The following is a 21,422-nucleotide window of genomic DNA, read 5'->3' on the forward strand; positions in this document are numbered from 1 at the left end:
ATTCAAGGTAAAATAAAAACAAAAACTACATCCAAATGTAGTTATGATTTATTCTCATAACTAATAAAATAATCATTCTTTAAAATTTAGAAAATTCAAACACAATTTTCATATCATCTGTATTATGTTCTAGCCCTGTTTTCCTCATTTACAAATATAACTCATACCTTAATCTAGTGGGTTCTGAAGGGAACAATAAAAATATAGAAATAAGGATGTAAATTTAAATTTAAAATAATTGCACATGAACTTTATGGACACCCTACATTTCTCACAACCTCCCCTACTAATCTACCCCTTTTCTTGTCCACTGAATAAAAACAAAGACAGACATTATGATTCTTCTGATGATTTTTAGGTAATAAGGATTCTTTCAGGAACTTCAAGTCACAGAAATAGCTTCATTTCAACAGTTTTGTCTCGTATTTATTAGGTGAATACTGTGGAATCCCAGGGACTGCTTAATAAGTAAACAGTTCTCGTGAGGTATTGAGGAAGAAAGAATGCACTTAATGTATTTACTTACTAAAAATTCACCATGTGAAACCACTTAGTTAATCACCATCTTGAAGCCAATTATTTTAGTTCCTTGGGAGATTTTGGAACACAGGGTTAATTTTGGGCATCAATTGATTAGTGTAGATCATTTATGTTAAATGATCTTCTGAGTTGCTGATAGTTGCCAAAGAATCTTTCACATGTAAATTTGTAAAACTTTGACTTACTTCTTTCAGAGTTCTACTCCCAACCACTTACTAGTGATTATTTTTGGTAAGGAGACAGGGGAGTAGGTGATTATGAGCATCACATTTGAAGGCAGATTGTTGGATTTTTAATAGAACCCCCAAGGAAAGCTATCCAAGGCAAGTATCCTTGTACACTACTTTTCTCATCTATAAAAGGAAGTAATAGTACTATTCACTTCAACGAGTTATGAGTATTAAATAATGTATTTAATAGCTTAAAAACTTTAAGCATGAAATCACATGTTTATTAAGGTTGCATCCATCTCAAATGTTACAAATTTGGCAGGAATTCAAGGCATTTTCAATAGACTAGGCCAAGTAAAGTCAGAGTCTTTATCAATTTTTAATAACAAGGAACTAAATGCCTGTCATGGAGTGGATAATCAATAATTTGTTTTAGTTAATGAAAAAATGAAATTGTCATATTACTTATCGATGTTAATAGCTGTAAAGGATTTGCTGCCAGTTTAAACATGTGGTCAATAAGATTATAAACAGACGAAAGATCACTCCCAAGTTAGAGTGCATAGTATTCTTATTCGTATGTGAGTTTAAAAATTGAGTTTAGAATTAAAGGGTAGTGATTTTGGATTTTTGAAACTCAAACAGCACTGTTGTATTTTCAGCATTGTTGCTACAAGTAAACATGAAGTACTCAAGTCACACTTTGAAAACCAGCAATGAAATCATATTCACTTTCTATTGGATTGCCACTGCTAGAGACTTTGAACAAACAGCATATGCCAACCTTGAAATTAAACCAAACCAAATAATGTTCTGTGTGTTCTATATGGTACAGAGGTGGGAAAAAAAAAGAGTTAACTAAAACTGGAAGGTATGTAAGAAAAGCTTTTAAATGCTCTTGTAATTTCTTTTTTTGGGATAGCCAGGCTATAGTTTTGCTTTCTTTAGTTATTTTAATAAGACATTTCATTATTGCAGAAATTGCAGCTGTGGGAGCACAGATTAACTACCAATCACTGGTGGCAAAGCTTCCAAGAAAATTAAAGAAATTATACTATGATCATTATTACAAACTCAGTATAGTTTAGCAGCACTTTATTTAAGCCATACTGAGAGACAACATAACTTAATAATTAAGTGTGAATTCTGGAGTGAGATTACCTGGATTTGATGCCCTTCTCAATAATATATTCTCTGTGTTAACCTGGAATAGTCACTTAAACTCTATGTAGTTGAGTTGTCACAAATGGAGAAACATAAATGGCCCATAGGTTCGTATTTTTAAAGCAATTATGAGAATAATGTGTATAATATGAGTTATTAATTAGTTTATGGATTTCTGTCTTCATATGGTATCAGGGCCAATGGGAATAAGTAACAAAAAGAAAAATTTCAATTCAGTGTAAAGACCTTTGTTCTAGTCAACTTCAGCTCCCTGAATTGGTAGAAAGTTTTCTTTGACAGGGAGAAAGAGTATGTTTGAGATTTATAACGATATTGAAGAGGGATTTGCACACTAGAAATCATGCTAAAATACATATACATCTCTCATAATATTCATATTCTATTATTCTCAAGGTGAGAACCTTCATAATGATAGCTTCAGCTCAACCTAATAATACCGTGGTTGAGACTCATAAAATTTAAACAAAGTCACATCAGGAATTCTACTTTCATATTTCTTGACTTCAGCAAAGTTTAAACCTCTAATAATGTTAATGCATTTTTCTGATTAAAAAAATGAATATTAAATTATTTTCATAAATTTTTTCTAAGATCTTTATTGCATGTATTAAAAAATAAAAAATCTCACTGCTCTGTATTTTAACACGATAATATATAGGTTAAATTTATGTTATTACAACTTAATTAAAGATGGTATTTGCTGATAAATTCAAGTGTATCCCTTTACATACATAGGGCATATAGTAAGTGTTCCTTTAAATGAACCTGAAAAATGAAATAAATAATGCCATCATTGATACAAGCCCAGCAAGGTTCAGCCAGATGTTTTAATGTAATCCCTATTCTCTGTATACCTTGTTCCTTGGTTTATAGGAATGGATTATAATTATTTAATTTCTGTGTTAGTTGATATGCTTTAATATTTCTGTGTCCCCCCCAAAAAAATAAATAAAAAAAATACATACGTCAGGGATCTATTTTAAAGTATTAGTTAGTAGTTTTTTTTTAAATTTTGGTTAAAATTATTGCTATCACTCTTTTATTCTTTTTTTTTTTTTTTTTTTTTTTTTAGAGACAGAGTTTCACTTTATGGCCCTCGGTAGAGTGCCGTGGCATCACACAGCTCACAGCAACCTCCAACTCCTGGGCTTAAGTGATTCTCTTGCCTCAGCCTCCCGAGTAGCTGGGACTACAGGCTTTATTCTTTATTAAATCATAAATATGTACATTAATCCATTTATAAGGTATAATTTGCTGATTTGATATATAATGTGGAATGTTTACATGTAACTGATTGATATAACCATCTCCTAGCTTACTTATTTGTTGTGGTAAGACATTCATACTCTAAGTAAATGAGATGAGGTATATATTAATCAGTGTGATGTAAGCGTTCCTAATTCTATATGAAATCAGCTCATTGTACCCCATAAATGCATTAAAAGGAAACAAAGTTAAAAAATAGCTTAGAAATGTATCATTGCATTATGCACATTAGGGAAGGTCCCCACAAATTCCCTCCCTTTTCTCACTTCCCTCTCCCCTCCCCTCCCCTTCCTATTCCCTCCTTCTTTCTGGACTATAGTTATGTTTCACCATTCCTATGAATGTGTAGGTGATTATATACTTATTTCATAGTAGTATTGGATACTTTTTCTTTTTCCATTATTGAGGTACTTTACTAAGAAGAATATGTTCCGGCTCCATCCAAGTAAACACAAAAGATATGAGATTTCCATCTTTATTATGGCTGCATGGTATTCCACAATTTGTTAATCCATTCATGGGTTGATGGGCACTTCACTCTTTCATAACTAGCAAATATTTTTTTATTTTTTATAATTTCTCATTTTCTTCTATATTTCACTCACAGCCATTTATATTTCGTTTCATGATTATATTGTTTCTCCTCCACTGGCTCCTTCCTTTTCTGGCATTAAGCTCAGAAAAATGCATTTTAAGTAAAGAAAAATATGAGCACCTACAATGTTTTAGGTTTTGAGATAGTTATTGAAGAACTATTCAAACAGATGGATTTTATCCTCCCCGCCCCCCCAAAAAACAAATAGTGTCATGGTAGAGCTATGGTATTGAGTTTTCATTTTTAGCACTGTGGTTCTCAGAGTATTCTACTGTGTTCAACATAGACCTGATACATGATTAAAATCAGACTATAAACTTATCACTTGACTAAAATGTTCTTTTAGTTACTAATGGCAAAACTATGGTATTTTTTCAGTTTTTGTTCTCCATGAACTTTCTGGATTTTATATCCAAGAGATGGGCAGGCAAATGTCCATTTGTCCCCCCATCCCATCTCTCAGATATATCAATTTCTTCCTCTTTTCTAGATCAACCCATGTAAGACAAATGTAAAAGGACTTCAAAATGTTACCTATTATATCCAGATTATATCTTTCCAATATCTATCTTTTCATAAACTTACATTCCTGGCTCCTGCTAAATATTTCCAATACATTGTGCCTTATCAATTCAAAAGCAATGAATCAATTCACTGAGTTGATGGGCATTTAGGTTGTTTCCACATTTTGGAAATTGTAAATTGAGGTGTGATAAACAGCCTAGTGCAAGTATCCTTATGATAAAATGATATATATTTTTTTCTTCTGGGTAGATGCCTAGTAATGGGATTACAAAATCAAATGGGATGTCTAATTTGAGTTCTTTGAAGATTCTCCATATTTCCTTCAAAAATGGTTGTATTAGTTTGAAGTCCCACCAGCAGCGTAAAAGTGTATCTTTCTCTCCACATCTGTGCCAGTATCTGCAGCTTTGAGACTTGGTGATGTGGGCTATTCTCAGTGGGGTTAGGCAATATCTCAGAGTGGTTTTGATTGAGCATTTTTTCAAATGTCTGTTAGCCATTCATGTGTCTTTGTCAGAGAAGGTTCTATTTATATCTCATAGCCCAAAGGTAGATGGGATCATTTACTCTTTATATGTATACCATGGAATACTACTCAGCCATTAAAAAAGATGGAAATGTTACATCTTTTGCATTTACCACTAACACATTTTTCTTAGTAAAGCATCACAAGAATGGAGAAGTAAGAATCCAGTGTACTCAATTCTAATAAGAAAGCAGTAGATGATATAATACAAGGGGTGGGGAAGGCAATGAGGGAGAGGGGAGGAGGGAAGGGTGGGGGGGTCACAGTGTATGGCACCCTTCTTGGGGATGGGACACAATAAGAGGGACTTTACCTAACAACCACAATCAATTCTTAGTACCCTCAATGAATCCCAAACAATAAAAAAAAAGAAAAAGGCAGATTTGGCCTGTAGATTATAACCTCTACTTTAGGAGAAGAGCAGAGATGTTGGGAAAAAAAAAAAAATGAGTCTTAAAAAATACTCACAATGCTTTAGTAGATGTTAACTCTCTCCTAAACACTTGCATCAAAATTTAGGTTGGCGTTCAAAGTCATTTGTCCTGATTCCACAAGTCTACTTTTGTTTACTTTTGCCAAAAAATGTCATCTGTCTACCCCTGACCACCATTATCACCCAAGGATACAATACACATTTCTGTCCTTTGGTCTTCAACTCTTTCTTCATTATTAGATTTAATTTATCACTCAACTCTTGAAAATATATTCACTTTCTGTAGTCCCTGGTAATGTTAAGTCCATCTCAAAAAAGTATGTTAAATGTAAAGAGGAAATAGTTTAAAGTACTTACCCAGTAAAATAAATACTATTCATCTATATTATTATTGACAGTTTGGACTTTTTTCTGCTGTAATTTTTTCCATTTTTTTGTTTTTATAATTAAGCATGAAAATATGTGAAAGTCTCTGCATAGAAGTAATACTCTACAAATGTTATCTACGTTCTATTCTACCTATTTTCACGTGTGGCGTCCTGTAAATTTAAATATTGCATGAGTTTTGTGTTTGTGTTTATGGAAATACGTGCATTACTATTTAATTACTTCATTTCAGTTTTCCCCAGAATAGAATTAAAGACAAAGCAAGTTGACCAAGCATCTATTGGGATATGCAATTGTCTCAGGTCTGCAAATTTGAGGAGGAAAGGGAAAACACGATAAGAAAGGAAATAAAATACAAGGTTTGGTGTTTCTGAGCAGTTCAGAGTTTAGCAACAATACATAGCTCTTAGTTTGATAGGAGAAATATCTTTTAAATAGGACATGTGGAACAATTGTGATACAGAACTGTCCATTAAAGGAAGACAAGGAAAGGGATTATTTGCCCATGTATTTTGTTCTTTTTCTCAGAGATCAATGTTTGCCCCATTGTAAATTATGTTTCCACCTATTCCATATTGGGCTAACCTGCTCTGTTAAGCCGGTTTGTATTTCCAGATTCTAGTTTAGTGAAACCCTTACTATCTCTATTGGCAGAAGTGCCTTTATACCGGGAATCTGGATCTTTTACTCAACAAAGCCTGAAGTAGTGGAGTAATAAAACAGACATTCATAAGTAGGTTAATGAGAATAATGATGGAAAAGGCTAATATTAAATTCATATTTAATATGAAGCCATAAGCCCTAAGCCATAAATTCCAACAATTGTGGACACAAAATCAAATATCTAGTGGCTAAGCTTTCATGTTGTATCTTGGAGGATCATGACCTAAACTTCATTGTGCTATATTCAAAGCTGGTGTTTAATTTAGAGCTTTGTGAAATATATGGTAAGACCAATAAGTACTATGTTTATGAGCCCCATGTTGTGCTAATTTCACTATAAAATAGGTTCTCTTTTTCCAAGGGAATCTTTTTAGGCCAATATGTCCATGGATCAGGAACTTCCAGGACATTGGATGGTATTAAGGGCCAAGAAGGAAAGATCATTTCTAGAATATGTATCTATTTTTGAGAGAAAGAAAGTCTGTTCCTCCTAGGTAGAAAAAGACTCATGTAATCTTCTTTCCACCAAATGGCTAGCTTATTTTTCTCAAGAAATGTGCCTTATTAAGAACTAGTTAGATCAGCATTTGTAAGAGAAAGCTTACATTTTCAGGTCCATTCATAGCTTCCATTTTTTTAAACCATGGTCACCTGTTTGTAGACTTACTGTAGAAATAATGAGATAAAGATAGAAGATTGATGTGCATAGTATAAATTGTTTTCTCTGCATGATTGTGGAGTGTGCAGAACCTTCTCTCTGATGGATACTATCTGCTGAGCATTAAATATCATCACTTTGTGATCACCAGTCTAGTGAATATATTTGAATAAGATTTTCCCAGACCTTCTTGTCACAGATTTTTCCCTGTTGTTCCTGTCAAGCTTCTCACCAGCCAGGAAAGCTATTTTCCAGTGATCAGAAGGCATGTATGTGTATGCTCATAAATTAGATGATCTCTTTCACTCTCTCTCTCTTCATTCAAAGTGGTCTGAAAATAGATGTTCAAAGCTTTGCCTACAAGAAGGATTTCTTTTCATCATTATCATGGTTAGAACTAATAAACCAGGCCAAATCCATTTTCATCTAGGACAGGATTCTTTCATTTTTCACAAATTTATCGTACTTGAGACATATGGTCAATGGGAGGAAAAAGTATGTACTTCTTAGTGCAAGGGGTAGTTTTTTTTGGACATATAAAGCAAGATGTTATTATTGACACTTGATAATCTTTTTCCCCAACATTCTTATCCACCATGTATACTACTGGAACTTACAATTTGCATTACATATTACACAATTGCCCAATAATCTGGACCTGCTTGCTCATGCAATAAGGGGACTTGAACCATTTCCCCAAGTCCTTTCTAAATTCAAAGAATTCCAATAAATATTGTATTTCATTCTTGATGTTTGTAAGTATGAAGGGCAATGACTTTCTCTTTAGCTAGCAAGGCTACCATGCTATAGTCTTGCCTATAGATGCAGAATATTCTTGAAACATTATAGAATTTATCCCTCACCTTTGATGTGTTTTAGTAGTTAATCCAGAATATGGGGCAATTACTACACACTGAATAACAGGGTGAAATCACTTATCAAGTGAATTCCTGTGATGTTTCATAGGATATTGGGGCAATCAAAGTTTTTGTAGACTATATTATGAGAAAGAATGATATCCCTGAGCAAAACAAAGAGCTCCGTGAAAGTATACTGTTACCTTTGTTACAGTAGAATAAAATGCCTTTCCTCCTTTCTGATAATTTCCTGATAATGGGCATTGAGAAGACAGTATTTGTTCAACAATGAGCTTATTCCAGTGTCCCTTGGCAACTGTGATCTTCTCCCCATTCCTAGGAAAATCATCTGCAGATGGCTGCATACCTGAGGGGATGTGTTAGTTCTTCTACCAATTATTCTGAGTCCGCCTTATGTTTATTTCTTCTGTCCAAGTCTAAGCATCTTTTGCTGGTGAGCCACAAAAAAATAAATCATGTAATTCTGATTGGCATTTTGATGTCACTTGCTGCATTCCAAATTCCTTCAGCTTGGGATGATACCTCTGGTGCCAAAACTTCACTACCATGTTGAGCTACGTATAAACAATGGTGAGTCTCTAGGCCTTTTGCATAAGGAAGACAAAACATTGAATAGAAAAATAGTCTCAAAGATGACTTTGAATAAAGGTAGCTATTTCTTTTTCTATTCTGGGCAGCTGATTTTTTTTTTTTTTAGCAAAACAAGAGCTGTAAACACTGCTAGATGGTTAGGTTCACAGTATTCCACATGCCACCCTGTGATAGTCCTAACTTCAGCTATTCCCTTCAGGGCTCAATAGCAAAGGTGAGCAAAAGTGCACCTTGACAATACATTCTTATGAGTAGTAAATTCAATACTGGCGATCACAACATTGAATTTTGTAGGAGTCCAAAAGGACTCAATCATAGCCAGGCATGAGCAAGAGTCCCATTGTTGGTGACCTCAGATCTCAAAGCTGAGAGAATTCCTCCCATCATGGTGCCAACTGTATCAAAGACATTTGTGTACCATATAGTCCATATAGTTCAAAGCCTCAAAGGGTATAATTCTTCGTATTTTTCCACGAGACTCTAACCGTGGCATAAGATCTCTGATCTCCCCTGGGGAGACTACCACCTTCAGCCAAATCCTTAATTTTAGCTTTGAAACCTAAGCATGGGTTACAAGTAAAAGTTGGCAGAGCTCTACAATTGATCCTTAGATTCACAGGGAAGGGAGCAAGTGATAGCACTGGTGACCGTCGCAGGGGCCATTAACAAGCAGACCTTACGAGCTTGGAACCACAAGTTTTCTGGTGAGGAGCACATTAGTCTCCTTTCTGGAACCTCTGTTATTGAGCAACCCATCCAAGGGATTCTTTGGAAAAAGTTCTTGCCTAAGTCACCCAGGAAAGTGGACAGACTTATGATTCTCATGCTGCTCATTCTGTGGGTCAATTTTTGCTGATTTCTCCCTTACTACCTTTTCCATGCCGAAGATTCTGTCAGTTACAACTGGGATTATGTCAGTTTGATTGACCTGACTGTTTGAAGGGGTTTAAATGGACTCCATAACCAGGGCGAGTGGCACAGATAAACCTAGAAGTCTAAGTCTGGTTAAATATTTCATCTACTATTCTTACACTCTCTTTGCAGACCCAAAGGACAACCAAGGTTGCTTGCAGGGCTACTATATCCTCTACAAGGAGAGTCCAGAGATTTTCATTGGTAGCAATTAACTCATCATGAGTGCACCAAATCTGTCAGGGCCCAAATAGTCATCAGCCAAGGAAGGTGAAAATCTCAGGTATTCACATTCTCTGACAGGCTGCCTTTCCCCTAATCCTCAGCCACACAAGGTTCTCTGGGGGAAGAGGTCATTGCCCAAGAGAGAACATGCCCAAGAGATCCTGCTGCACCTCATTAAGTTTAACAGCAGTATCTCAGGTCTCATGAAACCAAACTTAATCAAGTCTCAAGGTTTCTTCAGGCTACAGGACAATGCAGTCTTAGAGGAAGCCCCACACTGCAGTACAGTCATGAGTCTCCATTACTCACTGCATTGTAGGATGCCACTGGTGCCAAGGACTGCCTTATAACTAACTTAAAACACAGTCTGATTCAAACCAGTGGTTGAGTATCCAACAATTCTAGGTCATATTGCCAGGAGACATGAATGACAGCCAGGGAACTGCTTCTCCAGGGATTTTACAGTTCCTCTGTTGAATTTTTTTTTTTTGCAGTTTTTTGGCCAGGGTTGGGTTTCAACCTACCACCTCCGGATATGGGGCTGGTGCCCTCCCCTTTGAGCCACAGGCACTGCCCTCCTCTGTTGGATTTTTTTTTTTTAATTGTTGGGGATTCATTGAGAGTACCAGAAAGCAGGTTACACTGATTGTATTTGTTAGGCAAAGTCCCTCTTGCAATCGTGTCTTGCAACTAGTTCATTCTTTCTTTTTTTTCTTTTTTTTTTTTTTTCACCATATACTGGTTTTATAGACCATTTGACAAATTTTCATCACACTGATTAACATAGCCTTCGTGGCATTTTCTTAGTTATTGTGTTAAGACATTTATATTCTACATTTAGTAAGTTTCACATGTACCCTTGTAAGATGCACCGTAGGTGTGGTTCCACCAATTATCCTCCCTCTGCCCATCCTCCTCCTCACCCCCCCATTGGATTTTTATTTGGACTCACTAATTTAGTTTGGCTAGGTGGTCAAGGTGGATAACTAAAGAGAAGGACCAGTTTTTCCTCTGAAAGTCAAAAGTTTATATAAATAATTTTTAATATATATCATTATTTTCTTATAAATAAATGAATTATCAATGAGGGACTTAATGGACTAGGTAATATTGGTAGTCTATTGATCAAGTGACAAACTTTGCCTTCTTCAGGATCAAAAATTTTCAGTTCATTGAAGGAAAGAGCCAAGCCTTTTCATCTTTATATTTACATTCTCTGATAGAGAACTTAAGGTATTTAGTCATATGATAAATTGTGGTTAGATGACTGAAACTTGGTATTATTCTTCATTTGTTAACTTCAGGCTCTAAGTTTTTGAATAACAAATACAAAAATATGTATAAACTCAAAAGGCAGGCCCCATTGTGGTAGGCAACATTTGAAAGAATCTCTCTCCCATGTGCCAAGGTTCTCTGGAGATTCCAATACTAATCAACGTATTTACAATGAGGGCATTTTGCTGATAGAATTTAAGGTGACCTATCAACCAACTTTAAGATAGTGTGATTATTTAGTAGTATTCAAATGAAGTGGTGTAGCCTTTAAAAGCAAGAGAAGCCACGGGAGTCCTTCAGAGACGTAGGAGAAAAAGAAAAGAAGAGAGAGGATGCAAAAAGGAAGGTAAACGAGATTCAAAGTTTGAGGATTCAACCTGGCATTCTGGGTGTAGAGTGGAGGGAGGAAGAAAAGCCAAGCAAGGCAAGATGCATCGAAAAGCTGAGAATGGCCTCTAGATGACAGCCAGCAAGGATTGGGGGACCAGAATGTGTAACACATAGAATCAAATTCTACCAAGAACCTGATTGACCTTGACAGCAGATTATGTCCAAAGATTCGAAAAATGAAAGAGCCATTCCAATTAAGTTGATTTTGGCCCTGGGAAACCTGAAGTAGAAAACCACCTGAACTACACTTTGCCTGGACTTCTAAGCTATAGAACTAGGGCATAATAAGTTTGTATTTTGAGAAGCCACAAAATTGATGGTGATTTATTATAGCAGCAATAAGAAACTAATATACAAACTATCTTTTATAATAAATAATCAGAAAAATATAATATTTATTTAGGGTAAATTTTACAGCTGGCTTTTAATTTTCACCTGATTTTCTTTGACAATTATTATAATCATTTCTGTTGTTAAGATCGCCTGTGGCTCAAGGAGTAGGGCGCCCATCCCATATGCCGGAGGTGGCAGGTTCAAACCTAGCCCCGGCCAAAAGCCACAAAAAAAAAAAAAAAAAAAAGAAAAGTTTTACAATAGCTTAATACGAAAGAATATATTGTGCTATGATTTTTTAATGTTGGTTAGAAGCAACTAGCAAATTATTCAGCCCAGAAGGGAAATAGTCTAATTCCTTTTATGAAGCAATAAATGAATGTGGAATTATAATTACAATTTTACATGCTTCTGTAGAGACCATTTGGATCCTAAGATTGCAAAATTATATATATTCTTTGTGTGGTAAAGATAATGCTATTTTTAATGCAAAATAATGTGATCATGTAAGCAACTTAGGTACTCACATCTTCCTTATTTTCTGCACATACTTTTTGACCCAACTGTCTAACTATCTCTGATTATGCAAGCAAAAAAAAAAAATCTTTTCTGGAGTATAATTTGTGCATATAAGCATAAAGAAAAACGAGCATATAAATATCAGTTGATAATAAAAGTTTTTGGTCTTGAAAAAATTGTTTTTTCTTATGATAAAGGATAACGTTTTTTTTTTTTTTCGATTTTCTATAAGTATAGAATCAGCACCACCTGACCAGATATACATACATTCTCACACACCGAAGTAAACTCTTACAGCCGATTTTCTTCTGGATGTCCTAGCTAGCAAAGCAGTATTTAATACTTCTTTAAAAGTATTTAATGCAAAATACATTAACATTTTATTTTTCTAGAAAGACTGTATTTATATGCTTTCATTAAGCATTGGAAATCATTCCAGAAAAAGTTATGTGATCAGGTGGCCTAGACACTTTACAGAAATAAAAAGAAATATATTTGAATGCATAAGTATGCTATCATCTGATGATTTAATTGGCAATGATACCAGGCTGGCAGGAACATACAGCTTTCATAAAGACTGCACAGAGATTTTCAACTTTCTACTTAAACATTCTAGCTACTGCCATTTGCTTTTCTTTTTATTTTTTATTTCTGAACATTATACATTCTGGTTACATAAATTTCTTTTGTACAGTTTGAATAAAGTTATAAGTGTGCCCATCTCCCATATAGTACCCTGTTTCCCCAAAAATAAGACAGTGTCTTATTTTAAGGTGTGTTCCCAAAGATGCACTAGGTCTAATTTTCAGGGGACGTCTTATCTTTCCTGTAAGTAGGTCTTATTTTCGGAGGATGTCTTATTTTTGGGGAAACAGAGTATATATTGTACCTGTTAGGTGTAAATTTACCCATTTCCTTCTCCCCTTCCCACTTGCTTGATTTCCAATCAGCACTATACATCAAATAAAGGATGGAAACTAATACTCTAATATTTCATAAAAACATACTTCTTACCACTTAGATAGCCACTGTGGAGGATAAATAATTAACAGAGAAAAATATCAGCCCTTCACTTTAGTGTAGTGTATCTGGATCTAATTAGTTTTTCCATGGGTAAGAGAAACAAAGAAAAAGTTATATGTATATGATAATGAAACACCTGTGGTACTTAATAACTACCTATCCATATGCTGCTAGTATTAAAAGAGAAACTGGGCTCGGTGCCTCAATAGCTAGGGCGCCAGCCACTTACACCGGAGCTGGCAGGTTCAAACCCAGCCCGGGCCTGCCAAACAACCAAATAATAAAAATAAAAAAGCCAGGTGGTGTTGTGGCAGGCACCTGTAGTCCCAGCTACTTGGGAGGCTGAGGCAAGAGAATCACTTAAGCTCAAGAGTTTAAGGTTGCTGTGAGCTGTGATGTCACAGCACTCTACCGAGGGCAACATAATAAGACTCTGTCAAAAAAAAGAAAAAGAAAAAAAAGAGAGAAACTGATACATAATTTAAATACTTAAAAAAATTCTATTCTATGTTAATTTTTCAAACAGTGGTTACAAAATGAATAAGAAACAGGAAAACATTGATAAACTTGTTTACATTAATGGTTCTCTTAATACTGCTTTTCTTTGTTGTATCATCTGAATGATATTAAACAAGTATATTTTATATATGTAGCAGCCCATATAGCCTATGGCTAGGAGGAGTGGGAGTTATAAGAAATACCTGTATAGCTCAATAAGGGAACACCTTGGTGGAAAGGGCATGGAGAGGGATTTAGCTCTCCTAACAAGCATGAGAGCTCGCGAGATGAGAGCAGTGGTGAATTGGCAGTCTCTACACCTGTGGTGTTGAGAGGCACGAGATCAGCCTTATATTAGGCTGGAGGAGAAGGCAGTCGGGAGCATGCGCATTCTATCACGGACTCGCTTACTAGGACTGTCTCCTCTCCTGCCTGCAGAACGCCAGTGCGACGTCATTCTGCGGTATATTACCAAGCTCTGCTAAAGACTAACATCTATCTATTCTAAGACTGCTTTCCTCTCTCTAAGACACTCTCTCTCTTTCTCTCCAGCTAAAGTAGATAGTTCTTAGGCACCTAACAGACCTAAACAAGGTAACTTAGCGGTCCGCGTTCAGAAGCTAGTTAAGCCGGCCTGAGACCTGACCCATCCTGGGCCCTGACAAGTGGTGTCAGGAATGAGATGTGACATATATACATAAAATAAAGTATATACTCACATATGTCACTATATATTGTGAATTACACAAATATATTATTATTGAAATGAAGATTTTATAGGTCAATATCTTAATATTTGTTTTTTCTTCTGTTTTTGGAAAATGGCCTCAGGAATGATTAAAAAGCATGCAAATAAACAATATAAAGTTACTGAAAATATCTATTCAATTTTGTTTTATTCATTTCCATTAATGAAATAATTAAGAAAAATGCAAGTACATAATTTCTTGCAAAAATTCAGCTAACAGTACATTTTCTACTCTGGCATCCTTTTCTGGTTTTGAAGAGTGAGCCCTTTATAGAAATTAAAGAATGGCAAGGCTTTGCCCTTTAAAAGATATCCTATAAGGGAGAAAAATATTAATCTTCAAGGATTTGAAAAGGTAATAGATGGTATAGTAATTGATTTTCCATAGGTGGTAAGAAAATTACAAGAAAGAAGATTTTATTTTGAAATTAGGACAATTTTCTGACAAAGCCATTCAGCAATGATTGGATTATAGGTTTCCCATGACTGAAAATAATCAATGATGAGCAGTGAGCAACAGAGGTACATATGATTGAACTAAATTAAGTGGTTTCAAAGATTGTTTCCGATATGAGATGTCAGTTGGTAGAAATTCCTATTTTATATTTGTGGCTAAACAATAAGAATTGGGCCAGATGATATCAATATTCTTTAGAATTATGATTCTATTGTAAACATTTCCTTATCTTGAGGATTTTTATTTCCACGAGAAAAAAAAGGTAGATATTTCCTAACTCAAACTCCTCCCTGATATTTATTATTCCACTTCCCTTCTTACTTCCCTTCAACTCCATTAAGTCATTCATTTTTCCTCTGTTCATAAAATGCATGTATTTCTCTTACAGCATCTTACTATCCTTCTCTCCAGAAACTGAGATTCTTGGGACAACTTTTTTTTTTCTAATTTCTGTATATCAAGTATTAAGTACACATTAGCCAGAGACCAAGAATTCAATAACATTTTGTTGTTTGAATTTGACTGAATAATCAGAAAAAAAAATAGAGAATAAAGTGATGTGAATGTAGACAATCAAACTAGGAAGGAAGGTGAAGTAGAAGACAGGGTCCGGTGCAGAGCAGTACAGGCTTCCACTTACATAATGCTGGCTGTGAGATAGGCACTTGTCTCAGCATTTTATGTAGTCTTCACAGTTAATTTTCATCAAAGTGCTCTAAAATGTATGTTGTTTTTATACAGAAAATCTAACTCCCTAATGTTACATAGTCAGCGAGTAGCAAGTTTGGGATCTAAATCCTGGCTAAGTCTCTAAATGAAGCCACCTGGAATCACCATGCCAATTAGAACCCAGAATATCAAGAGTTGTAAACAAGGTCCAGGGGAGAATAAGGATGCATATAAATTGCATAGGTCAAAGCAAGACATTAGGCTTAAAACAAAGGAGAAGCAGAAGGAAATTAACCAAAGGATAGATAGATGGCCTAGGCAGTATAATGGGAAGTGACATAGGCCTAAGGATGAGAAACAGAATTTCTAATCCCAACTTTGTCTTGATTGTCTGTATGACTGCACATAGCTCCTTGGAACCTCAGTATTCTCATCTGTAAAATAACAAGATGTGATGATCTCATGATGAGTGTCCATTCCCTTAGAAATTGTAAGGTGGAATTCAAGAGCTCACTCATTCAGCAACTTTGACTTAAGGGTTATAAATTCAGGCAAGGAAAATAATCAAAAGCCCAGCAATATTGGTTTTAAAACCTGGAAAGTTCAGAATCTTGACTGCAATATGTCAGTGTAGCAACTTTAATGTATTTATTACAATAAATCTTTGATAACTCAGGAAAGGTGACTCTCCCCACTATCCTTTTTAGAAAGTTTAAATTCTAAAATCAATAGAAAAAAATATATAAAAGGAAGTTGACCCTAAAATCATAGTTTTTTGTTTTTTTTTTCCTGTCCAAAGGAGGCTTTACAGAACTCCCAAGTATGTTAATAAAACAATAATAAACAACATGATAAATAGGGAGATGTGATAGATGCAGTAATATCAGATAATAGTTCTTAACGTCCAGTTTATTTCTGGCAGTTTTTAAAAACGACATTGCCGGTTCACAGAAGATTTAGTATGACTTACAAAGGCACAACATTATGGGAAATGCTCTCAATTAGATGCATGGATAAAAGGGGAAAAAAAGAAGAAAAACTGCTGTAGAGATACTAAGTGAAACTATTATCAGAGCTGTCTGAGAAAGAAATCAAACTATAAAAGTCTATAGCCTTCCTACCAGATAGATTTCAATTTGACTCTAAGTTTTCTAGAGGCAAAATAAAAATAGAATCTGATCAATTTCATAATTTACAGCATCTGTGATAAAGGCAAACCAATTTACTCAAGAAAAGTGCAATTATTCCTACTACTAAAACCCGAAAGAAATGTGTCCCAAGAGTCATCATAAAGAGGACACTATAAAATATAATGAAATAGTCCCTGAACAAGATCTTTATGATAGACACTACTAAGAGTTTCACAGAGTTGTTTTTTTCTTTTTTTATGATTTCTCTCACTATAAAGTGTCAGCCTGGTTGTACAATTCTGTGAGCACTTTCATAGTGGATAGATTTTGCAGTAACTGGAAAAATAGAAGACAAAGATCTTTCAAAGATTTCTCTAAAGCATCTTTACCTTGCAATAGCTTTTGAGAGGAACTTGGTGGCTCTAAATCTTAGGACACTTAATTTGCTAATTCAGAAAATAGTTATTGAACACCTGTAACTGACACAGTGCTGTATTAAGCCCAAAGGAAACTCAGGGAACAACAAAAACAACAACAAAAATTTCAAAAACAACAACAACAAAAAGAAAAAAGCAAAAAACTTTAAGATAATCTGTTATATTAATTAATGTAATTAAGGTATATTATTTATGAATTACATCATTGCTATAAAATTAATGGTATTATATGGCAAATGCTACAAAAGAAAGTAAAAGTCAACATCCTTTTGTGAAAGCTAATGACGCTTCAGTTCCCAGGATACACTGACAATGAGGATCAGATTGCTCCTCAGGAACAAGTTTGAATCTGCTCTAACCTACAGATGAGTGATCCTCACTTGTGCAGTGCACTGATCTGGTTCACAATGCTGTCTTTGGAAGAGTCCTGGCCTCTCCCCACTTCCGGTTTTATCCTAGAATATGTGTCCTTCTGGTTATTTCTACCACAACTGTAGCTTTTTAAGTATGATCTGAGTGGCCTTTGTCATGTCTTCCTTGGAGTTGTCCCAGAACACATGGGTGTAAGAGGAGGAAGTACTTTTGGAAACTGACATGCAAATAAGGAAAGAAAATGAATTATTAGAACCAGAAGATTATGAACACCAGTGTGCTTAAACAAAAAAATGTGAACCAGAGCACAAGGAGAAACCATTAAACAAAACAAAACAAAAAGAAAAACTTAAGAATAACGCTGTGAGACTATTATCCTTTAGAAACATTATTCTGGCTTCAATATAGAGAGGATGCTGTTGAGAAACCAAGAATACCATCAGGAAGAGTAATTAGGATGTTACAGTGGCCGTTTGCATGAAAACAAATGGGAAACTGAATGAAGGCAAAGAAATTGTCAAGAAGAGAGGAAGGCATGAGAAAAAACAAGAGGTTGGGTGGAGCGTGTGATTTAGTGATTTCTATGGCCTATTAGTCCTGTTCTTGCCTTTTGAATAAGCAATGATGCATCTTATAATGTTACTTTTCCTCTATGTAATTTTATTGCCATCTTCTGATACATATGTATAGCCAAATTTTCAAAAATGAGAGAAGTTATTCTTTTCATATTCACCAAATAGTACATCCTGGCGTACTTGAAACTTGAACGTTTAATCACTTTGTGTATTCTGCCTGCATAAAAAAGCTCAACGTTATAATCCTCCAGTTATTACAAGATCTGTGCTGTCTGGGATACATTTACATTTCAATTACAATTACAATGCTTTCATCTTAGCTTCTAGTTTCTGAAGGATTGAGTCTCAAGGATTATCTTATAATGAGAACAAAGGTTATTGACTACTTTTCTCATTTCTTTTTGAGATGCTTTACTAGCTAAATAAAAGTAAAGCAAAATTCATGCCAAGATGTTTTTTCCCTGCAGGAAAACATAATGGAAGTTATCAGAAATCAAGAATTTTTACTCCTTCCAGCCGAGGAGCTCCATAAACTCCTGGCGAGTGATGATGTAAATGTTCCTGATGAAGAGACCATTTTTCATGCCTTGATGATGTGGGTGAAGTATGACATGCAGAGAAGATGCAACGACCTGAGTATGCTTCTTGCCTTTATAAGATTACCACTGCTTCCACCACAGGTAGTTATGTGTGATGCTGTTTTAATAGATACGACCTATGGAAAAATCCTTTATTAAATGTAAATCTCAAAACATATTTTTAATTCTTTATTCCAATTTTAAACGTTTTAATCAAATAGTAGTTTTAAGATAAGTTAGATGGTAGAAAATGATGGGTGATAGATCTTGGATCTTCATCACTTACTGATTCACGATCTCTTGCACAATCATGATGATATCTCTTAATTTCTTTGATATTCAGTTTCCTTCTTGACAAAATGCAACTATACTGCCACACCAAAGTTTTGTGATAATCAGTTACATAATGTAGTAAAACATCTAATCATAATACACTCTCTATGTAACATTTATCTAAATCCTAAGATGTAACAATAGGTCATTCTTGGATGATGATACGTCTTCTTTGGTATTTTTAAGGCCCAATGTATTTCTGAATGTTAAAGAGTTATGAGGTTAACAGTATTTAACAACTGAAATTATAGGATCTTTGATAGTTGAAGCTAAGGAGACTCTAGACACCAAGTAAGTCAACTATACCATTTTCTCTAATGAGTTAAGTAGCGCACAGGAACTTTGCTAAGAACACTCAGTTCACTCAGCTTGTTAGAGGAAGAGTAGCTAGTTCCCTGATTCTGAGTCTTTATCTTTAAACTAGCCTGTGGTGTTGCAAAATTAACTATTTGTAGCATTGGTAATCTAGAGTCTGTGTCTTCTCAGGATATTTAAAAATAAAGTTGAAGGTGGACCTGGCCTCTAAATTGATATGTGTAATTGTGTGTGTATATATTTAGTGTGTGTGTGGGGGGGGGGGTGGAGATGAGAGGCCTACACCATTCATCAGGTTTTTACTGATCCACATGTTAGGAAGATAGAGAACTGGGACACCAAGAAAAAGGGGTAGGCAAGGATGAAGTGTTAATAGCAAGTGCAAAAGTGAGATTTATAGTCATGTGTGGTATTATCATACCAAAAAAGAGAAAAAAGAAACATCAATAAGGCAAAAATTGTGCTTCATTTGCCTGATAACATGAATGAAAGAGTAAAAATGCAAGAAAAGAATTAATGAATATTTTGTGTTAAATGAGCTTATTGTAAAACCAGTCTCTTACAAAGAAAAGGAAACATGCATTTTAGTATCTGCGTAAAGAATAAATCATGATGCCAAGTAGTGAATTTTTCAGATCTCCTACCCTAGTGTCTGATGCCAAGTAATTTTAGAGGTAAGGTATCTTCTCTCAAGGCAGAAATGGCCAATGTTCACTGTTAGATAATGATTATTAGCCATTGACAGATGCTGTGACAGTTCCTTTTTCTCAGTTGCATCTTCACTTCATGGCCTCTGCCCTCACTCTTCTGTCGTATGATATGGGGAGATACTTCTGCCGGTACATGTCATGTAAACTGTTACTCAGACTAGAGAGCTACTTCCTAATGGCTAAGTTCTTCCTAAGGCTAAACATTACAATGGGATTTATTTCTTTTTAGTTAAGCTGATTTACCTTGGTTAGTGAAGCAATATGTATTAACATTAACACACAAAATATTTTTATGTTTTGGTGCAAGTAACTAGAAAAAGACTTTTAAGTTAACATTTATTACAGTGTCCAGTAGACATAAATGCAGCACATATACCTATTCTCAATTCCTCATCTTTCAAATTGAGGATATTACACACATAACTTTATATTTCAGATAATAAATGCCCAGGAGGAAAAAAAAACAAAACATATCTTTTCACAAAATATCTCTAGTATAGGAGAGACTATCACTTCCACAACTAATAAATTGAGTGTCAACATAAGAATTTTAGATAGAATATTTCTAATAAATACACAGCTGCAAGGAAAGGATTATTAATTACATTGTACAAAGTGAAGAACAGGCTCAAAGAGGTAAGAAATTTTTTTTTTTTTTTTTTTTTAGACACAGAGTCTTACTTTGTCGCTCTTGGTAAAGGGCTGTGGCATCACAGCTCACAGCAACCTCCAGCTCTTGGGCTTAGGCAATTCTCTTGCCTCAGGCTTGCAAGTAGCTAGGACTACAGGCACCCACCACAACGCCTGGCTATTTTTTTTGTTGCAGTTTGGCTGGGGCAGGGTTCAAACCTGCCACCCTCAATATATGAGGCCAGCGCCCTACTTACTGAGCCACAGGTGCCACCTGGTAAGCAATTTTTTTAAAAGTCACAGAGCTAGTGGAAAATCCAGTGTTCCTTCTAATCTGAGTTGGCCATATATGAACAAACCCAGAGATAATTCTACCTTAATGAGTGTTATCTCCGTGTTTCCTCTCCAATCCAGAATATCATAAAAAATGTCTTGAATCTAGGAATTTTGAAAGTTCCTATGAAGACACAAGGGATGGAAGAACAGTGGTAAAATAGGAAATTAGTTACTGATCATGTTTATCTCATTTAATTTCTTTTATTTTTTTCTTTTTGAGACAGAGTCTCATTTTGTCACCCTTAATAGAGTGCTGTAATATCATAGCTCACAGTAAACTCCAAGTCTTGGGCTCAAGCGATTCTCTTGCCTCAGCATCCCAAGTAGCTGGGACTGCAGGTACCTGCCACAATGCCTGGCTATTTTTTTTTAGAGACGGGGTCTTGCTCATGCTCAGGCTGGTCTCAAACCTGTGAGTTCAGGGCAATCCACTGGCCTCAGCCCTCCAGAGTGCTGTGATTACAGGTGTGAGCCACCATGCCCGGCCTTCATTTAATTTCTATAATATCCATATGTTGTAGAGATTTTTATTCCCATTGA

General features: G+C 35.2%; 1 protein-coding gene across 1 annotated transcript in view; it reads left to right on the forward strand.

The window, feature by feature from the left end:
* KLHL1 (kelch like family member 1) overlaps positions 1–21,422 on the forward strand; it is a 326,246-nt gene that overhangs the window by 153,537 nt on the left and 151,287 nt on the right. Inside the window, exon 5 of the mRNA XM_053563984.1 lies at positions 18,448–18,660. Coding sequence (XP_053419959.1) covers positions 18,448–18,660 — 213 coding nt within the window. The remainder of the gene's footprint in view (positions 1–18,447; positions 18,661–21,422) is intronic.

Source organism: Nycticebus coucang, chromosome 15 (genome assembly GCF_027406575.1).
Source record: "Nycticebus coucang isolate mNycCou1 chromosome 15, mNycCou1.pri, whole genome shotgun sequence".
In the NCBI taxonomy this organism is placed as follows: domain Eukaryota; kingdom Metazoa; phylum Chordata; class Mammalia; order Primates; family Lorisidae; genus Nycticebus; species Nycticebus coucang.